Raw genomic sequence first — 16,798 nt, forward strand, 5'->3', positions numbered from 1 at the left:
CGGAAGTGTGCTCTGGCGCACCGGAAGCCACTGGGAGAGAGCGATGGCGGGTTTGACTGTGAGAGACCCTGCGGTGGATCGTTCTCTACGTTCGGTGTTCGGTGAGAGGAATTAGAGGAATTCGGTGGAGCCAAGCATCGGGGAGGGACAGAAAAAGACAGGGATCGGCGAGCAATGCTCCCCTGCACCTCACAAATCTCCGCGGGAGCTGGTAATGGGTCGGGCTTGCAGCTCGACCTGCCTATCCCGTGGGGTGGCCAGCCTGGTGGACTCGTGGGCAAAGTGATGCTCCCCTTCCCCCGAGGTTTCGCAGCCTTTTCACCATGTGGCTGAGGAAGTTAAACCAGCGTTCAGCTTATATGCGTTTCTCTTCATGAGCTTCAATTATTATCCAGAAGTGAGGGCTCATGGCAACTGTCCCGTACTACTTCTCACCCCCTGTCCCAGAATACAGGTTGTGTGCTGAGGGTATAGATCCTTGTGTCCACTTCCCGCCCTCTCATAAGGGCTTTCATCCTCTGCTTTTTACCCGTTACATTTTAGTTCGTCATTAGTGGTAGCGACTACCCGGCGTCTTAAGGTGGATTGTAAATAAATGAATGAATGAACGACTAAGACCTCATGGAAGAAATTTTAAAGAGGGTGGAGTCTATTCTGAGTAATCTTTTCAACCAAAATAAGTTGTTTATTTTAAAGTATGTGTGGTGATTTTAAAGCATCTTTTGGAAGGAACATGACAAAACAGTTCAGAATAATTTTTTTTTACAGAAGTATAGTTGAGTTACAACAATTTTTAAACATCCTCCAGTACATTCATGGTCATTCTCCTTTGAGTGCATGTATATGTAGAAATACGGACATATGAGCCGGCTTTAAAAATTATAATATTGACATTTTTAGTAGTTATTGATAAGACTTAAACACCTTCAGGTAAATACTAATGCCTAAGTATTTATTTTCACCATAGTTAAGGAAAATCTAACACATGTCAGTTAAGTCTGAGAACTGACACTTAGGAGTGCCTACACCTTTTGTGTTTAGTCTAAGTGGTTTATTTCTCTTGTAAACAAAGTCAGCAGACAGGATTGAAATCTTGCCTAAGGGAGTACCCTGGAACCAGGATTGGAGGAACGCTGTATTTGTAACAACTGTATTTGAACCAGTTGTTAAATTTGCAGTGATATATGTAGATACTTTCTCACTAAAGATCTAGGTTACAAACTCAGAATTTTGATATGTTATCTATTTTCTTCCTTAGTGGGGAACATTCCATATGAGGCTACTGAAGAGCAATTAAAGGACATCTTTTCTGAGGTTGGACCTGTTGTTAGTTTCAGGTGAGATCCCCTTTTACCACTTGGTGGGAGTTTCTTTAAAATCACCAGAAATTTGGCCCTTAGTAATAATGGCAAGGCTTTTACTGGTGAGTTTTCACATGCATTCTTCTTGTTTGTTTGTAACAGCTTTATTGAGATGTAATTCACATACCATACAGTTCACATTCATTTTTACTAAAAGATACATATTTTTCACTTAAAAAGATGTGTGAAAAATATTTCAGTGAGACAGAGCGATAAGGTTATTTGTCTTACGGTAGATCAAATTAGAACATGGCAACGTTAGTGGGAACCCTGTGTGTATGTAACATTTGTGCCTGACACTTGGTTCTGCTCTCCAGGTTGGTATATGATAGGGAGACAGGAAAGCCAAAAGGTTATGGCTTCTGTGAATACCAAGACCAGGAGACAGCACTTAGTGCCATGCGAAACCTAAATGGGCGTGAATTCAGTGGGAGAGCACTTCGAGTGGACAATGCTGCCAGCGAAAAGAACAAAGAAGAGCTGAAGAGTGAGTATAAACCCAAGCTGTGTGCAACATGAGTTAGTAAAGATGTAACAATGAAGATTTTCCACTTAATGATATGTTTTAGCATCTGCTGAAATGGTTATCAGCCACACAGCTTCTTTACCTGACCCACCTGAGGTGCCTGTATTAGGGAAGTGTGTATCTTTGAGAAATAAGGTAAAGTTGATTTAAGTCCTTCCATTGCCAAGGAGTTCATTTCCAGTTGAAGATGAGTTACAGGTTTACCACGCCATTAGTTATGTTAACTATGTCTGTCATTAGTGTTTGCCACTCCTGTAATTATGTTGCCAGATCTGTAACTGATGGGGATACTGAGGCATTCTCATGGCTTTTTTCATGAGGTAATAGATCCAGAAATTCCATTTTGAAATTAGAATTTTTTTCTATTTGAAACTTTTGCTTCTGAAATGACTTGTGAAAGGAAATGGATATCCCTAGTCCCTAATTTATGTTAACATTGCTCACCTATACAATCCTGGTCTCAGCTTTCCTTTGAGAGTAGAAAATATACTTTGTCACTTTCCTCCACAGAAATAAAAGACTTGCAAGTCACTTATTTCTTTTCTTTTCTTTTTTAAAAATATTTATTTATTTATTTATTTTTAGTCATGTTGGGTCTTCGTTGCTGCGCATGGGCTTTCTCCAGTTGCACTGAGCGGGGGCTACTCTTCGTTGCAGTGCACAGGCTTCTCATTGTGGTGGCTTCTCTTGTTGTGGAGCACAGGCTCTAGGCATGTGGGCTTCAGTAGTTGTGGCACGTGGGCTCAGTAGTTGTGGCACACGGGCTTAGCTGCTCTGTGGCATGTGGGATCTTCCCAGACCAGGGATTGAACCCGTGTCTCCTGCATTGGCAGGCGGATTCTTAACCACTGCGCCACCAGGGAAGTCCTGAAGTCACTTATTTCTAAGCTCCAGAAAATTTAAAGTTATCAACAGGTCCTTACAGCAACCCTGGAAAGTAGATACTTGAAATGATTTAGCTCTTTAATTTGCCTCTTTAATGTTATTGTACTTTCTTCCCAATCAGGCCTTGGCACTGGTGCCCCTGTCATTGAGTCACCTTATGGAGAGACCATCAGTCCTGAGGATGCCCCTGAGTCCATTAGCAAAGCAGTTGCCAGTCTTCCACCAGAGCAGATGTTTGAGCTGATGAAACAAATGAAGGTAAGAGGAGGCATTAGGTTATGGAAAATCATAACATATCAACTCTTCAAGGAGTCATTGATGTTAATGGAAATTAACATTGAGTTAATGGAAATGATTTCCTGAGCTCAAATAGAAAGTGTGCCTGTTGACCAACATTTCTTGCACCTTCAGTATTCCATATGTGCACAGTGTATTGTATATTTTGTACAAAGAGCTTTCCATTTTTTGTACACAGACACACCTACACAATCTGGCAGGGTTTTTGTGGCCCATAGATATCAAATGTAGATGTTAAAATGTGGCTTTTTTCCTAAATGGTGGTATTATGGTATTTGAAATGCCTCTTCCTTCTCTTGCCTGCCATGACCAAGATTTTGTGTGCTATGTAAAAACTGATAATAGCTTTAAAAGCCTCTTGAATATTACATTTCTCAGATGGGAATAGCTCTAAATCACTGTCAATTTCTGAGTAATAAGTTTTGAACCTGATGATGAATCTGTTTATCTTCACAGCTCTGTGTCCAGAATAGTCCTCAGGAAGCACGAAACATGTTGCTTCAGAACCCTCAACTGGCTTATGCTTTGCTACAGGCCCAGGTAGTGATGAGAATTGTGGATCCAGAAATTGCCTTGGTGAGTGCTTCTGGTTCTTTTATGGAAATGCTAGGGTAAACCTTGAGTGGGGTGGAAACAGACAGCTCATAGATTTGTCTTTTCACTTTTTAGAAAATTCTGCACCGCCAGACAAATATCCCAACACTGATTGCAGGCAACCCTCAGACAGTCCACAGCGCCGGACCTGGCTCAGGATCCAATGTGTCGATGAACCAGCAGAATCCTCAGGCCCCTCAGGCCCAGTCTTTGGTAGGACTTTATCCCTTAACATTTTTTAACTGCCTTGAAAATGTCATTTTCATTTTAGGAGGATATATTGGAAGAAGAATGGTGAGCAGCCAGAGATGATAATTTCAGTTTCCAGGCATAAAAGCAGTTAACAGGGTTGCAGAGTACATGACATCTGAATGAATACAGATTTAGTGCCAAGTTTGTAAAACAGAGATCCTTCCTTTATGCCCTTTTTTTATAAGCTGATTTTGTGTGTATGTGCATGTGTGGCACTGTGGTTGGCACTTTGTTATTCCATATACATTATCTCATTTAATACTTAGAGCAGTTGTATGAGGTCGGCACTCTTCACATCTCCATTCTTACTGATGAAGAAAGTAAAGCTTATTTTCCAAGTGTGACACAAGACCCTGAAGCCATGAAAAATTGGTATATTTGAAAACTGAAAAATTTCTGTACAGAGAAAAAGAAATAAACACCAAAGACAAATGACAAATTGGGAAAAAGTATTTGCCACACACGTGATGGACAGCAGGCTGATTACCTAAGGGCCGTTAGTCATATTCAAGAATGTTTATTGCCACATTTTAATAGTGAAAAATTGGAAACGTCCTAAATGTACAGCAATGAAAGAATGGAGAAAATGTGGTATATTTATCCAATGAAATACTCTACAACAGTTAAATAAACTACATGTGTCACCATGAATGACTTTCAAAAATGTAGTTTCATATAGCAGTTAAGATGAACTAGGATACATGGTATCAACACAGGTAACTCAAAAACATAATGCCATACAGAAGTGAAAATAAGTGAATGTGGAAATATTTCCAAAATACAGGATGTATGTGTCTGTACATATCCCAAGAACATGTTGAGTGAGTTGCAAAGAATAAGTTTAGTATGTAATGGTTTACATAAAATTTCGAAACATCTATAAGAATTCTTAAGTGGTTGTCTAAGAAGGGGATACAGGATGCAATGGGGAAGACCATACAGGAGATTTCAATTATATATGTGATTTGTTTCCTAAGCTGTATGGTTATTTTATTCTCTATACAACTTAATATGTCTGAAATTTTTCATATTAAAAAACACCTCCTATAAATTAGTAAGAAAATTACCAATAACCCAGTAGAAAACTATGCAATGGACATGAACAGTTCATAAGAATGGAAATACAAATATATATTAAATGTATGAAAAGTACTCAACCTCAAAATAAGATAAATGTGAATGAGTACAATAAGCTATCATTTTTCACCTGTTAGATTGGCAGAGGTAAACAACTTGGATGGCTCATACAAAGTTATGGTGAGGGTCAGCAAACATCTTCTAAATGGCCAAATAGTAAATAATTTTTGGCTTTGCAGGTCGTGGAATTTGTCTTAACTACTCAGCTCTGCCATTGGAGTGTGAAATGAACCACAGACAGTACATAAACAAATGTGCATGATTGTGTTCCAGTGAAACTATTTATGAAACCAAGCAGTGAGCCAGATTTGGCCCATGGGTCATAGTTTACCATCCCCTGCTCTGATTCAATAAATACTTTTTCAGAAATAGAAAGGAAATAAATTAAGGTCCAGAGAGGTTAACTGCTCCAAAAATAACAATCTAAGTGGCAAATCCAGTATCTGAACCTGATTCTGTCTGACATCATAGCCTGTTTTCTCTTAACCACCTCACTATACAGTTTCCTCTTTTCTATTCTAGAGTTTTGTTTGTGTTCTCTGAGAATATATGTGATTTTTAAAACATTTATATATATCTTAGTTTTTATTTTTCTATTCCAAGGGACTGCTCAGTTCTTTTGGGAATGCACAAATGAAAACATAACATTCCCTTTTTCTCCAGGAGCTTTAATGTAGCATTAGAAAAATTTTACATCCCCCTCCCAACTAGAATTATTTCTGAGGACAGCGATGAGAAAAGATTGGTCAAAGAAAATTTTCCATCTTAAAAATGTAGACTACCAGCAGTTCTGGTTTTTTTTTTTAAAGTCCTCATTTCTTTCTTCTTGCATTCAAGGCATTTTTTTAAAAAACTTTTATGCCAGGCCCTCGTCTCTAAGTCAACAAATAGGTGCTATATATGGCCTCACCACACAGATAAGACTTGTCAATCTCTGCTTTTATAATATGGTCTATCGTAATCGTGCTCTATGTAACCAGGCTCATTGCATGTATTGCAGCTTCTGTTCAAAGTGTGTTATAAATCTAATGCTGCATGAGTCATGCTGTCAGAAAAGGGTATTTGGTAGAATATTTGGGGATGTCAATTTGAAGAGTTGTTTAAGGTCATAGACTTTGTGTGTTGAGTCTTCACAGAGGCATATACATACTCTGGTTTTTCTCTTGGTCAGAGTGGAATGCATGTCAATGGCGCACCTCCTCTGATGCAAGCTTCTCTGCAGGCTGGAGTTGCAGCACCAGGGCAGATACCAGCCACTGTAACAGGACCTGGGCCTGGTTCCTTAGCTCCTGGAGGTACGTTTTCATTTAGAATTTTCACCGTTTTGGTATTTTGCTAGAGTTTTGTTATAGCAAATGGCATAGTGTAGCCAAATTATTATGTGGCAACGAGATCTTGATATTAAATTAATGTATAGCTAGGCAGTATATATCCTAGGTGGAAGAAATAGTTGATTTCTCATATACACATCCTATATGTCTGATTATGAGAGCAGAGGAAAGAACAGTAAATTGGAAAAGTACAGTAAAATTCCAAGTTAACGAGGGGAAAAATAGAATGAATGGAAACTAGACCAAGCCAGCAAATACAGAGAAAAGGAAATGACATTGTGAAGTAAGTAATAATAAACATAGAGTTAAGGTAGAAGGAATAAAATCTCATATAGTCATTATTCTGCTAAATGTGAATGGACTGAATTCTCCCGCTAAAAGCCAGACTGTCAGATTAGGTTAAAAAATACATGCGGGAAAAAAACCAGAAGCAAAATGCCTGGTCACATTTGTTATTATATGTAACAAACATAACATTGGATTTCATGAAATATAATTAGACCAAACAACAAAAGGAGCAAAGAATTCTAAAAACTAATATGTTCACTAAAATTGTGTATATAGGAATTAATATTACGCTTGTAGCTTTTCGTCATTTAACAATCATAACTTAAAAAGTTATGGGTGAAATAAGTGATTCCTCATATAAAACACCAGTATGAACATATGACGTGTATCAGTATTTAAAGTTTTTTGTACAACAAACTCACTTCTTGTTAATTTATCTAATCTGGGTTAGATTGACTACAACACAACTAATGGGCAATAATTTGGCCTTAAATTGTTCTGGTTTATAGAGAAACCAGTCTAAAGAGCTAAGTTGACAGGGAATGGGAGAAGGGATTTTCAAATAAATTTCAGCAAACTCACGATTTTCACTTATCCTATAGAGTTACCATTAAACTTAAATTATCTTTCATTGAAAGAAATAGATTCTGTGTTTTATACATTTTTTTGTGTTATAGGTACCTAGCTTACCTTAAAATATCAGAAGTTGTAATGTGGTCCTACTACACATGACAAGTGTGCAACCCATGACATATGCAGCTCATTACATGAGTTGAAAAACACCCAAACTGGTCTATACCCTGTTCAGTGAGACAAGTACACGTCATGCACTTGGATGTCACAGCAATGTCAAGTTGCTATAAAAGTGTCTACTCTCCATTTCTGTAGTTAACAGTCACGAACTGTTAACATACAGTGTGGATCATTGTCATCTGTAGACCACACTTTGACAAAAAAATCTGTAGACAAAAAATAAGTAAGAATGTTGAGAAATAAAATAATGGAATCAATAAGCTTGATTTAATATAGAGAGAGAGCCTTATATCTTCTGATTGGAGAATATACTCCCCCCCATTAAAAAACGACCTTGTACTTAGCCATAAAATAAAAACAAATTTTAAAATGTAGAGATTTTACAGGCTGCATTCTCTGATTATAAGCCAATAAAGTTAGAAATAAATAATTAAAAGGTGACTGGAAAAAACCTTTACTTGTAAAGTTAAGGAACATATTCTTGGTAATCCTTGAATTAAAGAGGAAATAAAAAATTTATAAATTATCTAAAAGACAACAAAAAGTAGTACACTTCATACAAAAAAGTGCAGGAAATAGTGAAAGAAGTACTTAAAAGAAAATGAATACCCTTAAGTGCCTTATTAAAGAATAAAGGAACTCTACTCGTTCTAAAGTATTAGAAAAATAATTTTTTAAAAAAACCAAGGTACCAAGAAGAGGGAATTAATAAATACAAAAGTTGAAAGTAAGTGTAAAAGGAACTTAAATAATTGAATTTTCAAGTGATATTTTTTATGCGTTTGTAGCATTTATAGTTCTGAAGTTATCGAAACTTAAAACTTCACTACAATTTTTGAGATACCCTGTACGAAGCTCTTTGGCAGTTGATGAGAAGGGGGAACAAACTAGTAGAAAAGTAGGCAAAGGAAATGAGTAGGCACTTTATAGAAGAGCACATCATAGAAGAGCAAATCCAAATGGCAACAAAAACATTCATTTATATTCAGGGGATTTCAAATTAAATAATGAGATTTCACTTTACTTAAACCCATCATACTAGCAAAAGTTTCAGAGATGACACTTAATATTGGTGGGGAGAGTGGTAGTATACATTGCTGGTGGAAATGTGAAGTTTTTCAGCCTTTTAAGAAAGTAGTCTCACATTAAAAATTCATATACACTTTGACCCACCAATTCCACTTCTGGGAAGCTAGTCCATATAGATAAAAGTGCCATTATGTGATAGTGTAGTATGATAAATTACCTATGTTGCCTTCTGCCATTGCTTTCCTCAGATCCTAAATTTTTGTATTGTTTTGATGAGTGGTCTGAATAAATCATAGAATGTTATGGCTAGAAGAGAGCTTTGAAATCATTTAGACCTCAAATGTTAGTGTGTATTAGCATCACCTGAAGGGCTTATTAAAACACAGATTGCTGGTCTCCACACCCAGACTTTCCAGTTCAGCAGGTCTGAGGTAGGGCCCTGAGCTTTGCAGTTCTGACAAGTCTCTGGTGATGCTGACGCTGCTGGTCTGCGGACCACATTCTGAGAAAACACTGTTTAGATAAACTCATTCACTTTACAGATGCGGAAGCCTGAGGGTATGTTAATTTTATCAAATCAGTTGTTCAAAATGACAATTACTTAGTAGCATTGGTAGGGCTAGCAGAGACTCAGGTTCTTAATTCATGGCTCTTTGGTTCCTGGCATGTTAAGTGGGATAAGAGAATGTGACATGTATTGTACTTGGGTATTTTAGGTGAGTATTAATGAACTGCAAACAGTTCAGCTTGTCTTTTCTCCCCACTCGCAGCATATATTGTTCCTTTGAGGAAAACAGAATTATTGCTATGTGGGAAGGACCAGACAAGGACTTATGGTACATGTCTAGTCTTTGTATAGCAATCATTCCCCTGCTGGTTAGAGTAGACCTGTCATTCTCAACACTATTAGACCCAGTGGCTCCTTTTTGTAACATATCTTGCAGTGACCCTTTACTATCCTGAAATGAAATGCACAGGTGACATAGCATACTTAACATGGCTTCCAAAAAAAATCAGTATAGTTACCCTAACTATAATATAAAGGAGAAGTAAAAGGAAATTAATTTATAGTAAAAGAATATTATAAATACGCAAGTACTCAAGCAAAACTACACTAGAAAACAATAAATAGCAGTCAGATGCTTGCACCAATACTATAAAACTAAAAGACAGACCCAGGTATGTTGTTTTGGCAATTCAGATACCACAAGGACTGTTGACATTGATGATGTGATTTTCTGAATGGTGAAAATGAAAACTCTTGGTAAAGTTCTTAACAAAACAAGATACAATACCCATAATTTACTCAGTAATTGCATTCTTGGAAAATTCAATGTGTGTGTGTGTGTGTGTGTGTGTGTGTGTGTGTGTGTGTGTGTAAAAACTGGGCAAAGCGCTTTGTTTACAAATAAAACAGACAAGTTTTAAGTTCAGATGACTATAAAAAAGTTTCCATTTGTGTGAATGTTTAGCAAGACGTTTGAAAGTTTTGCAAGACAGGGTAATCCTTGATTTTGCGGAACTGTCTCATATGTTGCAGGACATCTAGTATCCCTGTCGGCTTCTCATAAAATGCCAGGCGTGCCCCCACAAATCTTTGTCAAAACTGCAACAGTATACCCACCCATTTACAAAGTACACTGGAAACATTAGTGCCTCCTGTGGGAGGAGGTACGTGGGTAAGTGCCGTTGTTCTATATTACAGAACTCCCTGCCAAGGTTTTGGTAACTAGTGAGATTGCGAGTTCTTCTTTAACTCACTTTTCTGTCATCAAAGGCTAAAGTACAGTAACAAACTCCATCTTCTGTATAACTGCATTGTTTAGTGGTAGTTATGATCTTCCTTTATAGGTTTCTGCTTGTGGGGCAGAAAGAGGAAATTTGTTAACTCAGCCACTGTCCAGATTTTTTCCCCACTGTCCTAATTTCTGTTTTTCTTTCCTGCCCTTTATCTTCTAGGAGGAATGCAGGCCCAGGTTGGAATGCCAGGAAATGGACCAGTGTCCATGGAGCGGGGACAAGGTAAATAAATATTAATGTCCGATTAATGTGGACTAGACTTGGAAATGTTCTATATCTGCATTATCAGATATGGCAGCCACTAACCACATGTGGCTATTCAAATATTAAATTAATTAAATTGAATTAAATTGAAATTAGGTAAAATGTAAAACTCAGTTCCTCATTCACAGTAGCCACATTCTGAGTGCTCAGTCGCCGCGTGTGGCTAGTGGATACCATACTGGATATTGCAGATATAGAACACTTCCATCATTGCAGAAAATTCTGTTGGGCAGCACTGTCTTGACTTCTAGTGATTCAGAGCCCAGCTCTACAAGAATTGATGATGAAGCAAATGGATCCTTTGTTTCTATTTAATTTATGTCGCCTTTTCCTGATAGTTTAATGCCTCTACTTAACATGTTCTCACTCCCTCTATGGAGATCTGAGTAAGGAATTTTAATTATGACCATGTAATATGTGACTGGGTATGTGGAAGACTAAATTTCAACCCCAGAGAAAACTGGGAGGGGGTCAAAGATCTGTGAAGCCTGCTTGGTAAGTGTATGTTATACTGTGGCAGTAACACTGGATACCACAGTGGCAGCCGCTCCAAAATGTCCACGTTATTTCTCTATGTTACTGGAGTTTGAAGAAAAGAAAATGCAGTGATTCGGTTGAAACCAACATCAGGAAGAGAGAGAGTGAGAAAACAGAAGGAACTAACAGTAAAACTGAGTGCATCTTATAGGCCATGCACTTTAATTTTCATAAACAACCTTGTGAGTTAGGTGGCAGCACCTCAGTTTTCAGGTGAAGAGCTGGAAGCTCAGAGTTCTGAGTTACTTCCTCAAGGGGACATGGTAAGTAAATACTGGTATCTGAGTAACGTGGCCTGGGCTTGGTGCATTCGTCTTCTTTTCCAGCTAATAAGTGGCAGAGCTAAGATTCCAAAGTCTGTGACTCTGAAATCTATCCTCTTTCTGTCAATCACACTGCTTCTGTTTCCTTCCAATGTCTTCTGTTCTTATTCATTGTGTCCTTGTGATGAGAAAGAACTGCTTTGGACAAGTGTAGGGAAGCTTAAGTTACTTCTTATTAGCATATGGTCTATAAGTAAAACCCATTAAAAAAACTTTTTTAAATTTATTTATTTTGGCCACGCCATGTGGCTTGCAGGATCTTAGTTCCCCAACCAGGGATTGAACCTGGGCCACGGCAATGAAAGTGCTGAGTCCTAACCACTGGACCGCCAGGGAATTCCCCAAAACCCATTTTTTTTTAAGCAAAATACTAAGATATAGGCCTATGCACTATACTCCTTGTCTATGGTTTGTATACTGATATTGGCTGCTTAAGTGACAGAGCTAATAATCTTGTCAGGCAATTGACAGTGGAACAAGCTCTTCGTCCAGACATCTCATCTGAGCAGACCATGCTTTTATGCTGTTGTGCCCCACCCCCCTTGGCCGCTATCAGTAGATCGTGTATGTGCCCCAAAGTATTTTTGCAGTAGTGAGAAGGAATTAGAAGTTTCAGCCATACTTCTACCTCTCCCCCAGCCATCAATAAATCAAACTTTGTTTAATACATACTTCCAAAAGACATCTTCCTTCTTGATACAGTTATCTTCACCTTTCTGGTCAAAAGTTAACAAAGGGAAATGACTTGAGTTTTGAAGGTATATCAAGGATGTCTTCATGAAGAGACAAAATGAGACTTTTCTTTTATACTTTTCCTTTAGTACCCAGCAGAGGAAGCAAGAATCTTTCATTTGTACCCAGTTTGTCATTCTTTTCCTGCAATCCATGCTTCTTTTACACATTTGTAATGTTGAAAAGAGACAATGAGATGCTTAAGAAGAGACTTTTTCTTGCCTTCTGCCACCTTTGTTTAGTGTTGGCGCCCTTGTCATCTTATTAGTCTTTATTTGCTGATGTCATGATGTTTGTTTATCAAAAACTTACAGTGGCAGAGTACTTCTTGAGGAGTAATATTCTCTTTCTTTGTCTAAAGTTCATTCACTGCATTTCCCCATTTGATAGCAGAAATTTTTGTGCTTTAAATTATGACAAAAATAATACTGTGCCACTTCTGTTAATGGGCTTTTCCAGAATAAATCTTGCCTTCCAGATTCAGTGCAATTTCTTTCATTTTTTGCTTATGAAAATATGTTTACCTTCTTTGCCTAACTGGAGTTTCAGAAGCATCCTTTTTATATTTTGTTTCTCTTTTTCATAGTATCATAAGATTTAAGGGGAATCCTAGTAGGAGAGGTGTAAATTGAAAGTGGCTGGTTATTCCTGCCCAGATAAAATCAGTGGCCCACACGTTTTACCTTAGGAAGCAATCTCATCAAAGCAGAACAGTTTCAGATCCCAAAGAAGCTCATATAGTTTAGGAAGATTTTGTAGCCCAGGGCAAGCTAATGAACTCTTGGCTCTTTAACTTACATGTGTAAATCTCCAGTGTCTGTGTGCCTCTGCATGTGTGCGCAAGCTATTTTAAGTGTCTGTTCTTTCTCCTTTTGAACTTACTGCTCACCTAGGAACCCTACAGCACTCGCCCGTGGGACCCACCGGGCCTGCATCAATTGAGCGAGTTCAAGGTACCCATTGTATCTGCGGGTTTCCTTTTGCTTGTGGTGTTCAGGGTGGGACGTTGAGAGGTCAAGGGCTGCTTGGCAGTCATCCTCACGTTCGGAACCCAAAAGGGTAGTGTTTTGGGTTTTTTGTTTTTTCATTTTTTCCTTTTGGGGCCACAAGCCTAAGATTGACCTCTTCACACAGGGCAGAGAACATGGATGATATGGGCATCTGTCTGAGGCTGTACTCCCTCCCTACTGGTGTCAGGAGGCTTGGATGGAATAGCAGTCTGTCAGGAGACAGCAGGTTCTTGCAGAGCCATGGCAGTGTTCACATATGCCAAGACCCTACCTCTCTTTTGTGACTCTGGTCCTTGAAGTAAGATTGATTATAAGCAAAGCCAGAAGCCTAAGTTTCTTCAGGTTGCAGTGCTAGGCCTTGGCAGGTTGCTCCCCAGTTTATTCTTTACATAATTCCATCCATACCTCTGACATGGAACAGATTCTGCCTACACCCTGGTTCTGTTCTTGAGCTGCAAGAGAAGTCTGTTGTGGTGAGGTTTCACCCACTCTAAGGGGTCTGAACTATGTTGTCAGTGGTATATAGAGTCATTTCTTCTTGCCTTACATGTCCTTCACAGCAGTACCTCCCCGTTTGTTTCCCTGTCAGTGCCGATGCAAGACCCCAGAGCAGCTATGCAGCGTGGGCCCTTGCCTGCCAACGTCCCAACTCCTCGAGGTCTGTTGGGAGATGCTCCAAATGACCCACGCGGAGGCACTTTACTTTCTGTAACTGGAGAGGTAGAGCCTAGGTAAGCACTGACACAGAAGGAAAAGACTGGAGGAATCAGAATTTCCCCTTGCTTTGAGAACCAAGTCTTTTCATACCAGTTGTGCCTGTTTGCTTACTTCAAAAGATAAATAAATATTCATGGCCACTGTCCAAGATGAAGCACTTCCTGGGCAGAACTATGTAGTTGAGTATGTCATTTTGAACTAACCATTGCTACTCCATCCTCAGAAATTGGAAATTCTAGCACACATGTCTAAACAGGAAAAACTCATATTGCTTATTGTTAGTAGTAATACTAGTAATAGCAATAATAATAATAATTGATATTAGTGGGGATTATGCCTCTCAATCTGCTCTGAGTACTTTACTGAGATCATCTCACTAAATCCACACAACAGCCCTGTGAGATTGATACTGATATCAGTCCCATGTTACAGATGAAGAAACTGAGACTTAGAGAAGTTAAGCAAATGTGCCCAAGATCACACAGCTAATAAATGATAGAGCCTAGATTTGAACCCATACAATAACCCATGTTCTTAAGCACCCTACTGTGTATTCATTATATATAATGGATATCCATTCATTCCTCCTTAATTTGAGTGCCCTGACCAAATACGAAATTCTAGAATACATGGATTTACATCTCAGTAGCTTTTCTTTGACCTGTTTTGTGTTATTCTCTTAGCATTTGTAGACTGATGTTTGCATCAGCTCTTTATCTAATTGTACTGATCTTCTGGTTGACACTTTTTTCTTATTGTTTTGTTCTGTTTTGAAATATAACATTTTTTTCTCCGTCTCTAGAGGTTACCTGGGACCACCTCATCAGGGTCCGCCCATGCACCATGTCCCTGGCCATGACAGCCGTGGCCCACCCCCACATGAGATGCGGGGAGGGCCATTAGCTGAGCCCAGACCTTTAATGGCAGAGCCAAGAGGACCCATGCTAGATCAGAGGGGTCCACCATTGGATGGCAGAGGTAAGGGGAAACCACGTCACAAGACTGACTGGTAGTTGTGGGCTCATGATGAACGTGCTGTCTTAGGCTCCAATCTGGGATACAGAATGCTTTATTTGATTGTTGGTTATTCTTGCAGTAAAGGTGGGTAGCTACCCAGTGGTTTTCTTGCAACTGTTTTTATAGGTGGAAGAGATCCCCGAGGCATAGATGCACGAGGGATGGAGGCAAGAGGATTAGATGCTAGAGGATTGGAAGCCCGTGCGATGGAGGCCCGTGCGATGGAGGCTCGTGCAATGGAGGCCCGTGCAATGGAGGCCCGTGCAATGGACGTCAGAGGGATGGAGGCCAGAAACATGGATACAAGGGGCCCAGTCCCAGGCCCTAGAGGCCCTATACCTAGTGGAATCCAGGGTCCCAGTCCAATTAACATGGGGACAGTTGGCCCCCAGGGATCCAGACAGGTATATGTAACACTCACTTCTCACTTCTGTGTGAAATCTTGATCTATTCAGGAATTGATTATTGAGGCTGATTATTACTGCTTTCTGATTTGGGTTGTTTTCTCAGCTCTTTGGGGAAGATTAGAATCTCCCTTCCTTTAGTTTCTCTGTTCCTTAGGGTGGTGGTTTTCTGACTACCAGGATTATAGTCCGAAAGTGTAACCTTGTCCCACAATTTCAAATTCCATTCAGAGCAGAATCCCTGATTTTAGGGGATAGAGAGCACATCAGTAGAATCTAGGCATGGATAATTTGAAAAATCTCCCCCAAATGATTCAAATGTATAACCCTAAGAACCACTGCATTAGAGCATATGAAGAGCTATTAGTGGTCATTTAGCTGATCTTAGGTTTGCAGAAATCTATTTTAATTTACTTTCATCACATAGCCTAAAGTGAACAGTGGAGTTGAAAGGCAATTTACTAATGCTTGTCTTAAAAGCTGTGCAACTAAATTCTTATCTCTTCTTTCTCTTTATTTGGCTTTCTCCAGCTACGTGTAATGGTGGTCTATGATTGTCTATGTGTTCTCATCTCCATCCTTTTTACCCTCCAGTTGGTTGTGGGGAGGTAGTACATGTGTATCTTCCCTCTGAGTTTGGTTTGTTTTGTTTTGTTTTTCCGCTAACACCTTCGTTTCACTCTAACCCTTCCACCTTCATTTTTCCTCGATGTGACTTCCTCCTTCCTCTATGTACTTCTTTATCTCTTCTCTCTTCCATATGCTTCTGTGCCTTACTTCCCCTTGTGTGTGTGTGTGTGTGTGTGTATGCGCAAGAGAGAGAACTGTATTGTCAGAGCTGGAATGGAACATGTCAGTCACCCAGTTCTCTCATTTTATAGGTTTGGAAACTGAGACCCAAGAATTCAGGTGACTTATCCAAATTCACACAACTAAAAAGTGGCAGAGCAAGGAATAGAACCCACTATTTTTTCCGCTATGCTACTCTTACTCTGTCTTGTTATCTGCACGTTGTATATGTGTGTCTATCCCTCCTCTCTAATATGAAATATGAATATGTTGTTTTCTGGTATGTGTAGGAAAAAACTGTTTTCTATTGTTTTTCAAGTTTCACTTTAAAAAAAAATGTGTTTGTGGGCTTTGATTTTTATCATACCCTCTATGGTCAGTAGCCTCATAATAAAAATGGGTTTTATGCTTTCAGTCAGTCGTTCAACACATATTTATTGAGCACCTACTATGTACCAGACAGAGCTATAGATACTGGGGATATAGCAGTGTGAACAAAACGAAGTCCTGCCCCCATGGAGCTTATATTCTAGTGGGGAGATAAATAACAAATAACTACATGATGTCCTTATATAGTTCTGTCAATAATTCTTTGGAGAAAGATGTCGAAAATAATGGTTGGAAGACCATGTATCAATAATTTCTTGCTCCTTTATCTGCTAGTACTCGAACTCATTACTCTAATATTACGTTTATTATAGTTTTCATTAGTAGATTCTATAAAGCCAATTAGATCTGAGGTAGAGAAAATA

The 16,798-nt window shown here is 39.0% G+C and overlaps 1 protein-coding gene across 2 annotated transcripts in view; it reads left to right on the forward strand.

Moving 5' to 3' along the window:
- The window catches only part of CSTF2 (cleavage stimulation factor subunit 2), a 24,991-nt gene continuing 8,193 nt past the window's right edge, over nt 1-16,798 (forward strand). The window contains exons 1-12 of one of the 2 annotated variants that reach the window (XM_036840474.1): nt 1-101; nt 1,259-1,337; nt 1,679-1,848; nt 2,894-3,030; nt 3,526-3,645; nt 3,739-3,876; nt 6,224-6,347; nt 10,413-10,475; nt 13,003-13,062; nt 13,709-13,850; nt 14,639-14,814; nt 14,980-15,257. In XM_036840474.1, coding sequence (XP_036696369.1) covers nt 44-101; nt 1,259-1,337; nt 1,679-1,848; nt 2,894-3,030; nt 3,526-3,645; nt 3,739-3,876; nt 6,224-6,347; nt 10,413-10,475; nt 13,003-13,062; nt 13,709-13,850; nt 14,639-14,814; nt 14,980-15,257 — 1,545 coding nt within the window. In that variant the 5' untranslated portion in view covers nt 1-43. The remainder of the gene's footprint in view (nt 102-1,258; nt 1,338-1,678; nt 1,849-2,893; nt 3,031-3,525; nt 3,646-3,738; nt 3,877-6,223; nt 6,348-10,412; nt 10,476-13,002; nt 13,063-13,708; nt 13,851-14,638; nt 14,815-14,979; nt 15,258-16,798) is intronic. The other variant, XM_036840475.1, reaches the window with a different exon arrangement.

Source organism: Balaenoptera musculus, chromosome X (assembly GCF_009873245.2).
Source record: "Balaenoptera musculus isolate JJ_BM4_2016_0621 chromosome X, mBalMus1.pri.v3, whole genome shotgun sequence".
NCBI classification, from domain to species: domain Eukaryota; kingdom Metazoa; phylum Chordata; class Mammalia; order Artiodactyla; family Balaenopteridae; genus Balaenoptera; species Balaenoptera musculus.